At 51.1% G+C, this 15,488-nt stretch overlaps 1 protein-coding gene across 2 annotated transcripts in view; it reads right to left on the reverse strand.

The window, feature by feature from the left end:
* tonsl (tonsoku-like, DNA repair protein) overlaps positions 1–10,345 on the reverse strand; it is a 91,737-nt gene extending 81,392 nt beyond the window's left edge. For both annotated transcript variants that reach the window (XM_072254308.1, XM_072254307.1), the window contains exons 1-2: positions 10,267–10,345; positions 851–946 (exon numbers count right to left, since the gene is read on the reverse strand). In XM_072254308.1, the coding sequence (XP_072110409.1) occupies positions 851–946; positions 10,267–10,291 (121 nt within the window). In that variant the 5' untranslated portion in view covers positions 10,292–10,345. The remainder of the gene's footprint in view (positions 1–850; positions 947–10,266) is intronic.
* Between the last annotated feature and the right edge of the window lie 5,143 nt (positions 10,346–15,488).

A 15,488-nucleotide genomic window follows, 5' to 3' on the forward strand; every position in this document is an offset into this window, starting at 1 on the left:
TGAGTTCCTCCAGCACTTGGTATGCGTTGCTTGAATTTCCAACACCTGCAGATTTTCTCTTATTTGTGACTGAGCTTGAAATGGCTGAAGCAGGAACAATGACAATATTTGGACAGGAAAGGTTACAGGGGTTCCCAACCTTGTTTTATATCATGGACCAATATCCCAGGTTGGGAACTCCTCGCTAGAGGGGCAAGGGCCAGACACAGGCAAATGAGCAAATTCAGAAGGACGAGTTGACAGGTAAAGATTGAATAGGTTTGGATTTTATTCCCTAGAACGTAGGAGAATGAGGGGAGATTTGATAGAGGTGCACAAAATTTATGAGGGGTATAGATAGGGCAAATGCAGGCAGGCTTTTTCCACTAACATTGCATGGGACAAGAAGTTGAGGTCATGGGTGAAATATTGAAGAGGAACGTCACTCAGAAGACGGTGTGAGTATGGAACAAGCTGCCTGCAGAAGTGGAGGATGTGGGTCAACTGAAGCGTTTAGGAGAAGTTTGGATGGGTGCAGATGGAGAGGTATCGATGGACTATGGTCCACATGCAGGTCGATGGACTTGGCAGAATAATTCAGCATGTACTGGATGGAATGAAGACCCCGTTTCTGTGTTGTAGTGCTCTATGATAGGCCGGAGAGCCTGTTTTACTGCTTTGGGACCCTATGTTTTGGGCCAGAGTACCACAACCCTTTGACTTCCCAAACTCCCAAGCCCTGCAGCAATCATCAAACCCCAGAACCCCTCCAGCAACCACTCAGTCCCGAGACCCCTCTCCTGACCATCGAGCTCTCATGGCCCACACCTGTCACCTCCTCCCTCCCTCCCCCACCAACATGTGCACCCACCTTGTTTGGCCAGCACCTCGCCCAGCTGGTTGCAGAGATTCGCCTCCTCCCTCAGGTTCCGGCTTCTCTGGGCTTTCAACTTGGCCTTCTGCAGGTCTGAAAGAGAGGCAGAGTGAGTCAGGAAGCCACTTGGTCCACCAAGCTCCTGCTGGCTCTCCATATTCCATAACAACAATACTTCAGTAGGTGGTAATTGTCTGATTATTGTCACACGCAGTGAAATACATTGAAAGTGTTAGTTTGCATAGCATAATGCGAACTTAACCTGTTCTTTAACAGATTTGACATTGTGGCCCCTGCCCATCCACGAGTCATCTGTTGTCGGCCCCCAACCAACACATATTCCACTCTCCCCTCCTACCCCCTCCTCACAGTCCCCCACCCTGCTCTCATGACTTTACCCCTTCCCCACACGAAACCACCATGGTGGGCTTCACAGCTGAACAGGTGAGAAGACAGCTGAAACATCTCAACCCAAGCAAGGCTGCAGGACCGGATGGTGTCAGTACCAGGGTGCTCAAAGCCTGTGTCCCTCAGCTATGTGGCTCCAGCCTATGGTTAGGCCACACTTAGATCCCCTCCAGTTTGCCTACCAGCCCCGACTAGGAGTTGAGGATGCCATCGTCTACCTGCTGAACTGTGTCTACGCCCACCTGGACAAGCCAGCGAGCACTGTGAGGGTCATGTTTTTTGACTTCTCCAGTGCATTCAACACCATCCGCCCTGCTCTGCTGGGGGAGAAGCTGACAGCGTTGCAGGTGGATGCTTTCCTGGTGTCATGGATTCTTGATTACCTGACTGGCAGACCACAGTACGTGTGCTTGCAACACTGTGTGTCCGACAGAGTGATCAGCAGCACTGGGGCTACACGGGGGACTGTCTTGTCTCCCTTTCTCTTCACCATTTACACCTCGGACTTCAACTACTGCACAGAGTCTTGTCGTCTTCAGAAGTTTTCTGATGACTCTGCCATAGTTGGATGCATCAGAAAAGGGAGATGAGGCTGAGTACAGGGCTATGGTAGGAAACTTTGTCACATGGTGTGAGCAGAATTATCTGCAGCTTAATGTGAAAAAGACTAAGGAGCTGGTGGTAGACCTGAGGAGAGCTAAGGCACCAGTGACCCCTGTTTCCATCCAGGGGGTCAGTGTGGACATGGTGGAGGATTACAAATACCTGGGGATACGAATTGACAATAAACTGGACTGGTCAAAGAACACTGAGGCTGTCTACAAGAAGGGTCAGAGCCGTCTCTATTTCCTGAGGAGACTCAGGTCCTTTAACATCTGTCGGACGATGCTGAGGATGTTCTACGAGTCTGTGGTGGCCAGTGTGATCATGTTTGCTGTTGTGTGCTGGGGCAGCAGACACCAACAGAATCAACAAACTCATTTGTAAGGCCAGTGATGTTGTGGGGATGGAACTGGACTCTCTGACGGTGGTGTCTGAAAAGAGGATGCTGTCCAAGTTGCATGCCATCTTGGACAATGTCTCCCATCCACTACATAATGTACTGGTTGGGCACAGGAGTACATTCAGCCAGAGACTCATTCCACCGAGATGCAACACAGAGCATCATAGGAAGTCATTCCCGCCTGTGGCCATCAAACTTTACAAATCCTCCCTTGGAGGGTCAGACACCCTGAGCCAATAGGCTGGTACTGGACTTATTTCCTAGCATAATTTACATATTACTATTTAATTATTTATGGCTTTATTACTATTTAATTATTTATGGTGCAACTGTAACAAAAACCAATTTCCCCCAGGATCAATAAAGTATGCCTATGACTATAGAAACACAGATAATCTACAGCACAATACAGGCCCTACAGTCCACAAAGCTCTGCTGAACATGTCCTTACCTTACTAATTACCAAGGGTTACCCACAGCCCTCTATTTTTCTAAGCTCCATGTACCTATCCAGGAGTCTCTTAAAAGACCCTATCATATCTGCCTTCACCACCGTCACCGGCAGCCCATTCCATGCACTCACCACTCTGTGTAAAAAAACTTACCCCTGACATCTCCTCTGTACCTACCTCCAAGCACAATATCCACAACAACCCCAACCTTTGTATCATCAGCAAATTTACTAACCCATCCCTCCACTTCCTCAACCAGGTCATTTATAAAAACCATAAAGAGTAGGGGTCTCAGAACAGATCCCTGAGGCACACCACTGGTCACAGACCTCCATGCTGAATATGACCCGCCTACAACCACTCTTTGCCTTCTGAGGGCAAGCCAGTTCTGGATCCACAAAGCAATGTCCCCTTCGATCCCATGCCTCGTTACTTTCTCAATAAACTTTGCATGGGGTACCTTATCAAATGCCTTGTACACTACATCTACTGTTCTACCTTCAATGTGTTTAGTCACATCCTCAAAATATTCAATCAGGCTTCTAAGGCACAACCTGCCTTTGACAAAACCATGCTGACTATTCCTAATCATATTATGCCTCTCCAAATGTTCATAAATCCTGCCTGTTAGTATCTTTTCCATCAACTTACCAACCACTGAAGTAAGACTCATTGGTCTATAATTTCCTGGGCTATCTCTACTCCCTTTCTTGAATAAGGGAGTAACACCCACAACCCTCCAATCCTCCGTAACGTCATTGCATTGATGATGCAAAGAGCACCCCACAGTAGCTGGGGTACATATCATCTGGTCCCAGTGATTCACCCAACTTGATGCTTTCTGAAAGCTCCAGCACATCCTCTTTCTTAATATCTACATGCTCAATCTTTTCAGTCTGCTGTTAAGTCATCCCTACAATCGCCAAGATCCTTTTCCGTAGTGAATACTGAAGCAAGGTATTCACTACCTCTGCTATCTCCCCCGGTTCCATACACATAGAACCATAGAAACTACAGCACAGAAACAGGCCCTTTGGCCCTTCTTGGCTGTGCCGAACTATTTTCTGCCTAGTCCCACTGACCTGCACACAGACCATATCCCTCCAGACACCTCCCATCCATGTATCTGTCCAATTTATTCTTAAATGTTAAAAAAGAATCCGCATTTACCACCTCATCTGGCAGCTCATTCCATACTCCCACCACTCTCTGTGTGAAGAAGCCCCCCTAATGTTCCCTTTAAACTTTTCCTCCCTCACCCTTAACCCATGTCCTCTGGTTTTTTTCTCCCCTTGCCTCAGTGGAAAAAGCCTGCTTGCATTCACTCTATCTATACCCATCATAATTTTATATACCTCTATCAAATCTCCCCTCGTTCTTCTACACTCCAGGGAATAAAGTCCTAACCTATTCAACCTTTCTCTGTAACTGAGTTTCTCAAGTCCCGGCAACATCCTTGTAAACCTCTCTGCACTCTTTCAAACTTATTTATATCCTTCCTGTAATTTGGTGACCAAAACTGAACACAATACTCCAGATTCGCCTCACCAATGCCTTATACAACCTCATCATAACATTCCAGCTCTTATACTCAATACTTCAATTTATAAAGGCCAATGCACCAAAAGCTCTCTTTACGACCCTATCTACCTGTGACGACACTTTTAGGGAATTTTGTATCTGTATTCCCAGATCCCTCTGTTCCACTGCACTCCTCAGTGCCTTACCATTAACCCTGTATGTTCTACGTTGGTTTGTCCTTCCAACGTGCAATACCTCACACTTGTCAGTATTAAACTCCATCTGCCATTTTTCAGCCCATTTTTCCAGATGGTCCAAGTCCCTCTGCAGGCTCTGAAAACCTTCCTCACTGTCTACTACACCTCCAATCTTTGTATCATCAGCAAACTTGCTGATCCAATTTACCACATTATCATCCAGATCATTGATATAGATGACAAATAACAATGGACCCAGCACTGATCCCTGTGGCACACCACCAGTCACAGGCCTCCACTCAGAGAAGCAGTTCTCTACCACCACTCTCTGGCTTCTTCCATCGAGCCAATGTCTAATCTAATTTACCACCTCTCCATGTATACCTAGCGACTGAATTTTCCTAACTAACCTCCCATGCGGGACCTTGTCAAAGGCCTTATTGAAGTCCATGTAGACAATATCCACTGCCTTCCCTTCATCCACTTTCCTGGTAACATCCTCGAAAACTCCAACACTATTCCACTGTCACACTTGATTGGTCCTATTCTCTTGCGTCTTATAGACAATAGGTGGAGTAGGCCATTCGGCCCTTCGAGCCAGCACCGCCATTCACTGTGATCCTGGCTGATTATCCACAATCAGTACCCGTTCCTGCCTTCTCCCCATACCCCCTGACTCCACTATCTTTAAGAGCTCTATCTAACTCTTTCTTGAAAGCATCCAGGGAATGGGCCTCCACTGCCTTCTGAGGCAGAGCATTCCACAACTCCTGGGTGAAAAAGTTTTTACTCAACTCTGTTCAACCATGAGAATTGCCCCACATGGGTTTCTCTGGAAGTCAACTCTGTTATTAAATTTTCCATTATCTCTTTACTTGGATCCTCGCTTCTTTTATCTTTAAATAAACTAACTTCTTTGCCTCCCTCCCTGACCTTTCTGAAACATCTAAAACCCAGCACTCTAAGTAACCATTCCTGTTATGGCCACAACATCATAGCTCCAAGTACTGATCCATGGTCTAAGCTCATCCACTCTGTTCATAGTGCTTCTTGCATCATAGTACCAACAGTCATACACAGCACATATATAGCACGTATAAAAGGCACATAATAATAATCTACCCATCTCCAAGTCTCATGTCTTGTACACTGATGGGGCGTGGGGTGTGTGGAGCAAATACCAGCCCTCAGCAGTTGGATCATCATGCTGTAAGCCCGAAGCACTCAATCATCTGCAGATTCTTTTGTATTTAGGAGTCAGAAGTTGTGCGGGGTAAGAATGGGTTCAACCAGGTGGCTGAGTGAGTCAGTGGAGTAGTACCGGTTGGATTTGTGTGGAGTGATTTCATTCCTTCCTCATGTGCAATGGAGGTCCTTAAAGGCTGAACACCTCACTACAGGAAGGATGTGGAAACCATAGAAAGGGTGCAGAGGAGATTTACAAGGATGTTGCCTGGATTGGGGAGCATGCCTTATGAGAATAGGTTGAGTGAACTCGGCCTTTTCTCCTTGGAGCGACAGAGGATGAGAGGTGACCTGAAAGAGGTGTATAAGATGATGAGAGGCATTGATCATGTGGATAGTCAGAGGCTTTTTCCCCAGGGCTGAAATGGCTAGCACGAGATGGCCAAGTTTAAGGTGCTTGGAAGTAGGTACAGAGGAGATGTCAGGGGTAAGTTGTTTTTTTAAAAAACACACAGAGTAGTGAGTGCGTGGAATGGCTGCCAGTGATGGTGGTGGAGGCAGATACGATAGGGTCTCTTAAGAGACTCCTGGATAGGTACAGGGAGGTACAGGTACAGGGACAAGGACAAATCAAGGTAGGACATACACAGTAAATGGTAGGGCACTGGAGGAACAAAGGGATCTGGGAGTTCAGATACATAATTCCCTGAAAGTGGCGGTACAGGTAGACAGGGTTGTAAAAAGGCTTTGGCATCCTGGCATTCATAAATCAAAGTATTGAGAATAGGAGTTAGGATGTTATGGGGAGGTTGTATAAGACACTGTTGAGGCCAAATTTGGAGTATTTTGTACAGTTCTGGTCACCTAACTATAGGAAGGATATCAGTAAGATTGAAAGTGTACAGAGAAGATTTACTAGGAGTTGAGTTACAGGGAAAGATTGAACAGGTTAGGACTTTATTCCTTGGAGCGTAGAAGAATGAGGGGAATGAGGGGAGATTTGATAGTGGTTTACAAAATTATGAGGGGTATAGATAGAGTAAATGTGAATAGGCTCTTTCCACTTAGATTAGGAGAGATAAATACGACAGGACATGGCTTTAGGGCGAAAGGGGAAAGGTTTAAGGGGAACTTCTTCACTCAGAGAGTGGTGGGAGTGTGGAATGAGCTGCCATCTGACATGGTAAATGCGGGCTCACTTTAAGTTTTAAGAATAAATTGGATAGATACATGGATGGGAGAGGTCTGGACGGTTATGGACTGGATGCAGGTCAATGGGACTAGCGGAATAAAGTTTTGGCACAGACTAGAAGGGCTGAATGGCCTGTTTTCTGTGCTGTAGTGTTCTATGGTTCTTAGAAAAATAGAGGCATATGGGTAACCTTAGGTAATTTCTGAGTACACGTTTGGCACAGCATTGTGGGCCGAAGGGCCTGTATTGTGCTGTCGGTTTTCTCTGTTCTATGTTTTGTATTTGCACTTGCCCCTGGATGAACACTGCTTCGTTCCGCTGTATCAGGAACGGCTGAATGCAATTAAACTTCAAGATTCCCTCCCACCTTCCTTGCATCCTGCTCAGCTGTCCGTGGTAACCTCAGGGGGAGGGGTAAGGAGAGGGCATCTCTACTTTACACCCATGCCCGTGCAGCACAGCTCAAATGCCATCTATAAATTTGTCAATAACATGACTGTTGGCAGAATTTCAGACGGCATACAGAAGCGGGTCAGATCAGCTGGTTGAGTGGTGCTGCAGCAGCAACCTTACACTCAATGCAAGTCAGACCGACGAACTGGTTGTGGACTTCAGAGAGGGCAAGACGAGGGACAGCGAGCATTTTCAAGCTGCTGAGTGTCAGTGCTTCTGGGATCCAACCTAGACCGAAGTCACAGCAGCGGCTATATTTCATTAGCGGTTCAAGGAGAATTGGTACGTCACCAAGGACACTGGCAGACGGACCGTGGAGAGCATTCCAACTGCCTGCATCACTGATTGATTGGGTGGGGAGGGGTGCGGTGAGACTTGTAGCAAGCTGCAGAGTGTGGTAAACTTGCTCAGCACCATCAAGGGCATTAGCCTCCATGCGAGATCGATTCCAACGTTCAAGAGAAGTTTGGATAGGCACGTGCATAGTAGGGTACAGAGGGCTTGGCCCTGGCTCAGGTTGATGGGAGGAGGCAGTTTAACTGGTTTCGGCATAAGACTATTGACCATAAGATATAGGAGCAGAATTGTTGATCCTTTTTTCTATCTCCTCCTCAACCCCAGTTCCTGGCCTTCTCCCAGTAACCCTTGATGCCATCTCCAATCAACCTCTGCCTTAAATACACTCAATGACCTGGCCTCCACAGCTGCATGTGGCAACAAATTCCACAAATTCACCACCCTTTGGTTAAAGAAATTTCTCCACATCCATTTTGAAAGGGAACCCCTCTATCCTGAGGCTGTGCCTCTTGTCCTAGACTCCCCCACCATGGGAAACATCCTTTCCATATCTACTCTGTCTTGGCCTTTCAACATTGGAACGATTTCAATGAGATCCTCCCTCATCCGTCTGAGTTCCAGCGAGTACAGACCCAGAGCCATCAAACATTCCTCATATCCTGGAGTCATCCTCGTGAACCTCCTCTGTACCCTCTCCAATGGCAGAGGGACCCCAAAACTGTTCACCATACTCAAGGTGAGGCCTCACCAGTGTTTTATAAAGCTTGAGCATCACATTAGTAGGACTGCAGAGGCCGACTGACGGTGGGGGGGGGGGGAGAGGGAGCGCAGAGGCCGACTTGACAGGGGGGGGGGGAGGGAGCGCAGAGGCCGACTGACGGTGGGGGGGGGAGGGAGCGCAGAGGCCGACTGACGGTGGGGGGGGAGGGAGGGAGCGCAGAGGCCGACTTGACGGGGGGGGGGAGGGAGCGCAGAGGCCGACTTGACGGGAGGGGGGGGAGGGAGCGCAGAGGCCGACTTGACGGGAGGGGGGGGAGGGAGCGCAGAGGCCGACTTGACGGGAGGGGGGGGAGGGAGCGCAGAGGCCGACTTGACGGGGGGGGGGAGAGAGGGAGCGCAGAGGCCGACTTGACGGGGGGGGGGGGGAAGAGAGAGCGCAGAGGCCGACTGACGGGGGGGGGGGGGAGGGAGCGCAGAGGCCGACTGACGGGGGGGGGGAAGAGAGGGAGCGCAGAGGCCGACTTGACGGGGGGGGGGGAGAGAGAGCGCAGAGGCCGACTGACGGGGGGGGGGGGGAAGAGAGAGCGCAGAGGCCGACTGACGGGGGGGGGGGAAGAGAGAGCGCAGAGGCCGACTGACGGGGGGGGGGAGGGAGCGCAGAAGCCGACTGACGGGGGGGGGGGTGGAGGAAGAGGGAGCGCAGAGGCCGACTGACGGGGGGGGGGAGGGAGCGCAGAGGCCGACTGACGGGGGGGGGGGGGAGAGAGGGAGCGCAGAGGCCGACTTGACGGGGGGGGGGGGAAGAGAGGGAGCGCAGAGGCCGACTTGACGGGGGGGGGAAGAGAGGGAGCGCAGAGGCCGACTTGACGGGGGGGGGGGAAGAGAGGGAGCGCAGAGGCCGACTTGACGGGGGGGGGGGAAGAGAGGGAGCGCAGAGGCCGACTTGACGGGGGGGGGGGAAGAGAGGGAGCGCAGAGGCCGACTTGACGGGGGGGGGGGGAAGAGAGAGCGCAGAGGCCGACTGACGGGGGGGGGGGGGAAGAGAGAGCGCAGAGGCCGACTGACGGGGGGGGGGAGGGAGCGCAGAAGCCGACTGACGGGGGGGGGGGTGGAGGAAGAGGGAGCGCAGAGGCCGACTGACGGGGGGGGGGGTGGAGGAAGAGGAGCGCAGAGGCCGACTGACGGGGGGGGGGGGAGAGAGGGAGCGCAGAGGCCGACTTGACGGGGGGGGAAGAGAGGGAGCGCAGAGGCCGACTTGACGGGGGGGGGAAGAGAGGGAGCGCAGAGGCCGACTTGACGGGGGGGGGGAAGAGAGGGAGCGCAGAGGCCGACTGACGGGGGGGGAAGAGAGGGAGCGCAGAGGCCGACTTGACGGGGGGGGGAAGAGAGGGAGCGCAGAGGCCGACTTGACGGGGGGGGGGAAGAGAGGGAGCGCAGAGGCCGACTTGACGGGGGGGGGGAAGAGAGGGAGCGCAGAGGCCGACTGACGGGGGGGGGGAAGAGAGAGCGCAGAGGCCGACTGACGGGGGGGGGGGGGAAGAGAGAGCGCAGAGGCCGACTGACGGGGGGGGGGGGAAGAGAGAGCGCAGAAGCCGACTGACGGGGGGGGTGGAGGAAGAGGGAGCGCAGAGGCCGACTGACGGGGGGGGGGGGGAGAGAGGGAGCGCAGAGGCCGACTTGACGGGGGAGGGGGGGAAGAGAGAGCGCAGAGGCCGACTGACGGGGGGGGGGGAGGGAGCGCAGAAGCCGACTGACGGGGGGGGGGGTGGAGGAAGAGGGAGCGCAGAGGCCGACTGACGGGGGGGGGGGAGAGAGGGAGCGCAGAGGCCGACTTGACGGGGGGGGGAGAGAGAGCGCAGAGGCCGACTGACGGGTGGGGGGGAAGAGGGAGCGCAGAGGCCGACTGACGGGGGGGAGACTAATAAGTGCCAGGCTGTAGGAGGGGAGGGGGCGCCGGGCCGTGAAGGAGCGCTGCGCCAACTCACGTTTCAGCTCCCGGGCTCCGTTCATCCTCGGGCGTCCCGAGGCCGCGAACTCCCAGCCGAAACCCGCGCTCCCGCTCCGGGCTCCCATTGGCCGAGCGACGCTACAACGCACACTCCTATTGGCCTGAGACTACGAGTACCGCCTACTACCCTTTCACACAGTCCCGCCTGCAGTTTCTTATTGGACGAGACTCCACGGTTTGCATTTCGGATTGGCTAATCCTTTTGCGCACCTCATTGGCTGGAGGTAACGAAGGCTAACATTATTGGTTGACAGCTAGAAATGGGCGAGGCCCGAGACGCCGCTGTCGACGTGCCGGGAGCCGGGAGTCCGGGGCGGGAAATCCAAGATACATAGATAGATAATTTTATTAATCCCGAGGGAAATTTGGTTTCGTTAGGCTCGGCACGTCGACTGTCCTTTTATCCATGGACGCTGCGTGGCCTGCTCAATTCCTCCAGCGTTCTGTGTGCGTTGCCCCCGTACCTTCTTCCTGATGGCAGCAGCGAGAAGAGAGCATGGCCCGGGTCCCTAATGATGGATGCTCCTTTCCTACTTTATTTCTTACAACCATGGGAGTAAACATCTTTATGTTGCTTCTCCATCGCGATGTACAAGGAATAAGGAAGGGGAATGTGGGGAATATTGCCCAAACACTAAGCTTGTATAGTAACAGTTTTGTATATATATCTGTACAGTCTGATGCACAATCAGATCAATGTGTACTGATCAACCCGATGGCCTGGTGAAAGAAGCTGTCCCGGAGCCTGTTGGTCCTGGCTTTAATGCTGCGGTACCGTTTGCCAGATGGTAGCAGCTGAAATAGTTTGTGGTTGTGGTGGCTGGAGTCCCTGATGATCCTATTCAGTGCCTGCTGCTATAAATGTCCTGAACTGAGGAAAGTTCACATCCAGAGATGTGCTGGGCTGTCTGCACCACTCTCTGCAGTGCCCTGCGATTCAGGGTAGTACAGTTCCCATACTACCTGCCCCTCCATCTACGTATCTTTGTGCCGCCTGCAAACTTCCCCACAAAGCCAGCAAAGTCTTCATCCACATCGCTGACATATAATGTGAAAAGAAGCCCTATTGTATACGTCCTCTCTTTGCCTTTGACTTCTCTTGTCAGCCACGCTTGCAGCCTTTCGAATACTTGTATATTTACCCTGCACCTTCCGAATTGCTCCCAGAAACTCTGCCGTCATCCCTGCTAGTGTCCCCTTCCAGTCGCTGAATATCCTGCAGGACACCTACCCTGCCCATGGTGCGGAGTGGAGTGGCTGATCCTGATGTGACCATCAGGAGAACCGGGGTAGGTTCTGGCAACTGAACTGAGATGGCTGTTACTGTGTTATGGCCCTGGTTAGGCATCATCTCATATTTATTATTATTTTACTGTGTACTATCTCAATGAACTGTGTAGAGAAACGAGGGTTGTTGGGGTGGAGGTACGTCTCTAGCAAAGGTGTGGGGTGTTCTTCCCTCTGCAAGCTGAGGTCAACCATGGGCAAGGTGTAGCACTGGCTTAGCCCCCTCCCCCCCACCACGATCAGGGTCACGTGAAGCCATGGGAGCAGCTGGTGCAGATCACAAGCGCTGGTGACCACCGACACCAGGCAGACAATCTCTGAAGAGTATTGATAATAGCTGGGGTTACCTGTCCTGAAAAGACACTGCCCAGAAGGTGGGTGATGGCAAACCACCATATAGAGAAGGTTGCATGGTTGGCACAACGTTGTGGGCCAAAAGACCTGTATTGTGCTGTAGATGTCTGTTCCAAAGTGCACGACTGTACACTTCCCAACACTGTATTCCATCTCCATTTCTCCCATTTACCCCGTACACCTCGGACTTTAGATACAACACTGAGTCATGTCTGACGACTCGGCCACAGGTGGGTGTATAAAGGGATGGGAGGATGAATACAGGGCCCTGGTGGAGGACTTTGTCAAATGGTGCAAGCTGAATCACCTAGCAGCTCAACATCGGTAAGAAAAAGGAGATGGTGATGGACTTCAGGAAGACTGAGCTTGCATTGCTCCCTGTTACTATTGATGGTGAGTCATGAGATCATGACCACCCACGCCATACAACATAGCAGTTAGTGAGTGAACAAATGAACTGATTGGGATGATCAGTACGCAAGAAACGTCTTTCACTATGATCTGCAAGAAAATGGACTTCAACATACAGTATAGTCATGTTTGTGTGTATATATACAAATCCCATTTCCAGAAAAGTTGGGATATTTTCCAAAATGCAATAAAAACAAAAATCTGTGGTATGTTAATTCACGTGAACCTTTATTTAACCGACAAAAGTACAAAGAAAAGATTTTCAATAGTTTTACTGACCAACTTAATTGTATTTTGTAAATATACACAAATTTCGAATTTGATGGCTGCAACACACTCAACAAAAGTTGGGACAGAGTCATGTTTACCATTGTGTTACATCACCTTTCCTTTTAGTAACACTTTTTAATCATTTTGGAACTGAGGATACTAATTGTAGTAGATTTGCAATTGGAAATTTTGTCCATTCTTGCTTGATAATGACTTCAGCTGCTCAACAGTCCATGGTCTCCGTTGTCTGATTCTCCTCTTCATGATGCGCCATACATTTTCAATAGGAGATAGATCTGGACTGGCAGCAGGCCAGTCAAGCACACGCACTCTGTGTCTACAAAGCCACGCTGTTGTAGCCCGTGCAGAATGTGGTCTGGCATTGTCCTGCTGAAATAAGCATGGATGTCCCGGGAAGAGACGTCGCCTTGATGGCAACATATGTCCCTCTAAGTTCCTAATATACGCCTCAGAGTCAATGGTACCTTCACATACATGCAACTCACCCATGCCGTTGGCACTGATGCACCCCCATACCATCACAGATGCTGGCCTTTGCACCTTTCACTGATAACAATCTGGATGGTTGTTTTCATCTTTGGCACGGAGAACTCGACACCCATTTTTTCTGAAAACTAGCTGAAATGTGGACTCATCGGACCACAGCACACGGTTCCACAGTCTTTCGGTCCATCTGAGATGAGCTCGGGCCCAGAGAACTCGCTGACATTTCTGCATAGAGTTGATGTATGGCTTCCTCCTTGCGTAATACAGTCTCAAGTTGCATTTCTGGATGCAGCGATGGACTGTGTTGAGTGACAATGGTTTCCCGAAGTACTCCCGAGCCCAGGTGGCTATAATTGTCACAGTAGCATGACGGTTTCTTAGGCAGTGCCGCCTGAGGGCTCGAAGATCACACGCATTCAACAGTGGTTTCCGACCTTGCCCTTTACGCACTGAGATGTCTCTGAATTTTTTCACAATATTATGTACTATAGATGTTGAAAGACCTAAGTTCGCTGCAATCTTGCGTTGAGAAATGTTCCTTTTGAACTGACTAACAATTCTCTCACGAATTTTGGCACAAAGGAGTGAGCCATGACCCATCCTTGCTTGCAAAGACTGAGCCTTTGATGGACGCTACTTTTACACCCAGTCATGATACCTCACCTGCTACCAATTAGCCTGCTTAATGTGGAATCTTCCAAACTGGTGTTACTCGAGTATCCTGTGCACTTTTCAATCTTATTTTAACTCTGTCCCACCTTTTGTTGAGTGTGTTGCAGCCATCAAATTCGAAATTTGTGTATATTTACAAAATACAATTAAGTTGGTCAGTAAAACTATTGAAAATCTTTTCTTTGTACTTTTGTCAGTTAAATAAAGGTTCACATGAATTAACATATCATAGATTTTTGTTTTTATTGCATTTTGGAAAATATCCCAACTTTTCTGGAAATGGGGTTTGTGTGTGTATACAATGTATTGGTGTAGTATGGTGTGTGTGTACTACAGAGGATAAGATAATAGTACGAGGCTTCAGACACTCTGTGACTGTTAAGACTTTATTTATGAACAGGTCTGCAGTAAGCGGCCCGCAGCTCGGAGCCCAGAGATGCCAGGGCTCATTAACGTCTGCAGACTGTAAGTGAGAAGACAAACTGACCCTACAGCGGTGTGGAGTCATCCCATCAGCAGGGGGCATTGCGGAGCAGCAGCTGATTGGCTGAGAGCCCGATCCAGGAATTAGGGTTAGTGACTGCTGCCATTACAGGAGAGGCAGCAGCCAGGCTGGGAACAGCAAGATCCCATTAACAAGCAACCGATTAAATGAAGCAGCTCCCATTATTCATATGGATTCATGTTGTCTCAAATGGGAGGCGGAGACGGGAATCCAGCAAAGGTTGAGAGACTGCCTCCACCCAAAAGCACAGCACCCTCCTCAGTATCGCCCCTCCCACAGTGTGACCCTCCCTCGGCAGCGCCCCTCCCACAGTGTGACCCTCCCTCAGTACCACCTCTCCCACAGTGTGACCCCTCCCACAGTGTGACCCTCCCTCAGTACCGCCCCTCCCACAGTGTGACTCTCCCTCAGTACCACCCCTCCCACAGTGTGACTCTCCCTCAGTACTCCCTCCCACAGTGTGACCCTCCCTCGGTACCACCCCTCCCACAGTGTGACCCTCCCTCGGTACCGCCCCTCCCACCGTGTGACCCCCCCCCCCCGGTACCACCCCTCCCACAGTGTGACCCTCCCTCGGTACCGCCCCTCCCACCGTGTGACCCCCCCCCCCCGGTACCACCCCTCCCACAGTGTGACCCTCCCTCAGTACCACCTCTCCCACAGTGTGACCCCTCCCGTGGTGTGACCCTCCCTCGGTACCACCCCTCCCACAGTGTGACCCTCCCTCAGGACCACCTCTCCCACAGTGTGACCCTCCCTCAGTACCACCCCTCCCACAGTGTGACTCTCCCTCAGGACCACCTCTCCCACAGTGTGACCCTCCCTCAGTACCACCCTCCACAGTGTGACCCTCCCTCAGTACCACCCCTCCCACAGTGTGACCCTCCCTCAGGACCACCTCTCCCACAGTGTGACCCTCCCTCAGGACCACCTCTCCCACAGTGTGACCCTCCCTCAGTACCACCCCTCCCACAGTGTGACTCTCCCTCAGGACCACCTCTCCCACAGTGTGACCCTCCCTCAGTACCACCCTCCCACAGTTTGACTCTCCCTCGGTGCCCCTCCCACAGTAGCGCTCCAAGAATCAGCCGTTTCTGCGGCACAGAATGAGACCCTTCAGCTCAATTGATCCATGGTAACCGAAGTCTCATTTGGCCAAGTACAATGGGTGTGCTCTATTCAGGAAGGCTCGG

This window comes from Mobula birostris, chromosome 3, assembly GCF_030028105.1.
Source record: "Mobula birostris isolate sMobBir1 chromosome 3, sMobBir1.hap1, whole genome shotgun sequence".
In the NCBI taxonomy this organism is placed as follows: Eukaryota; Metazoa; Chordata; class Chondrichthyes; order Myliobatiformes; family Myliobatidae; genus Mobula; species Mobula birostris.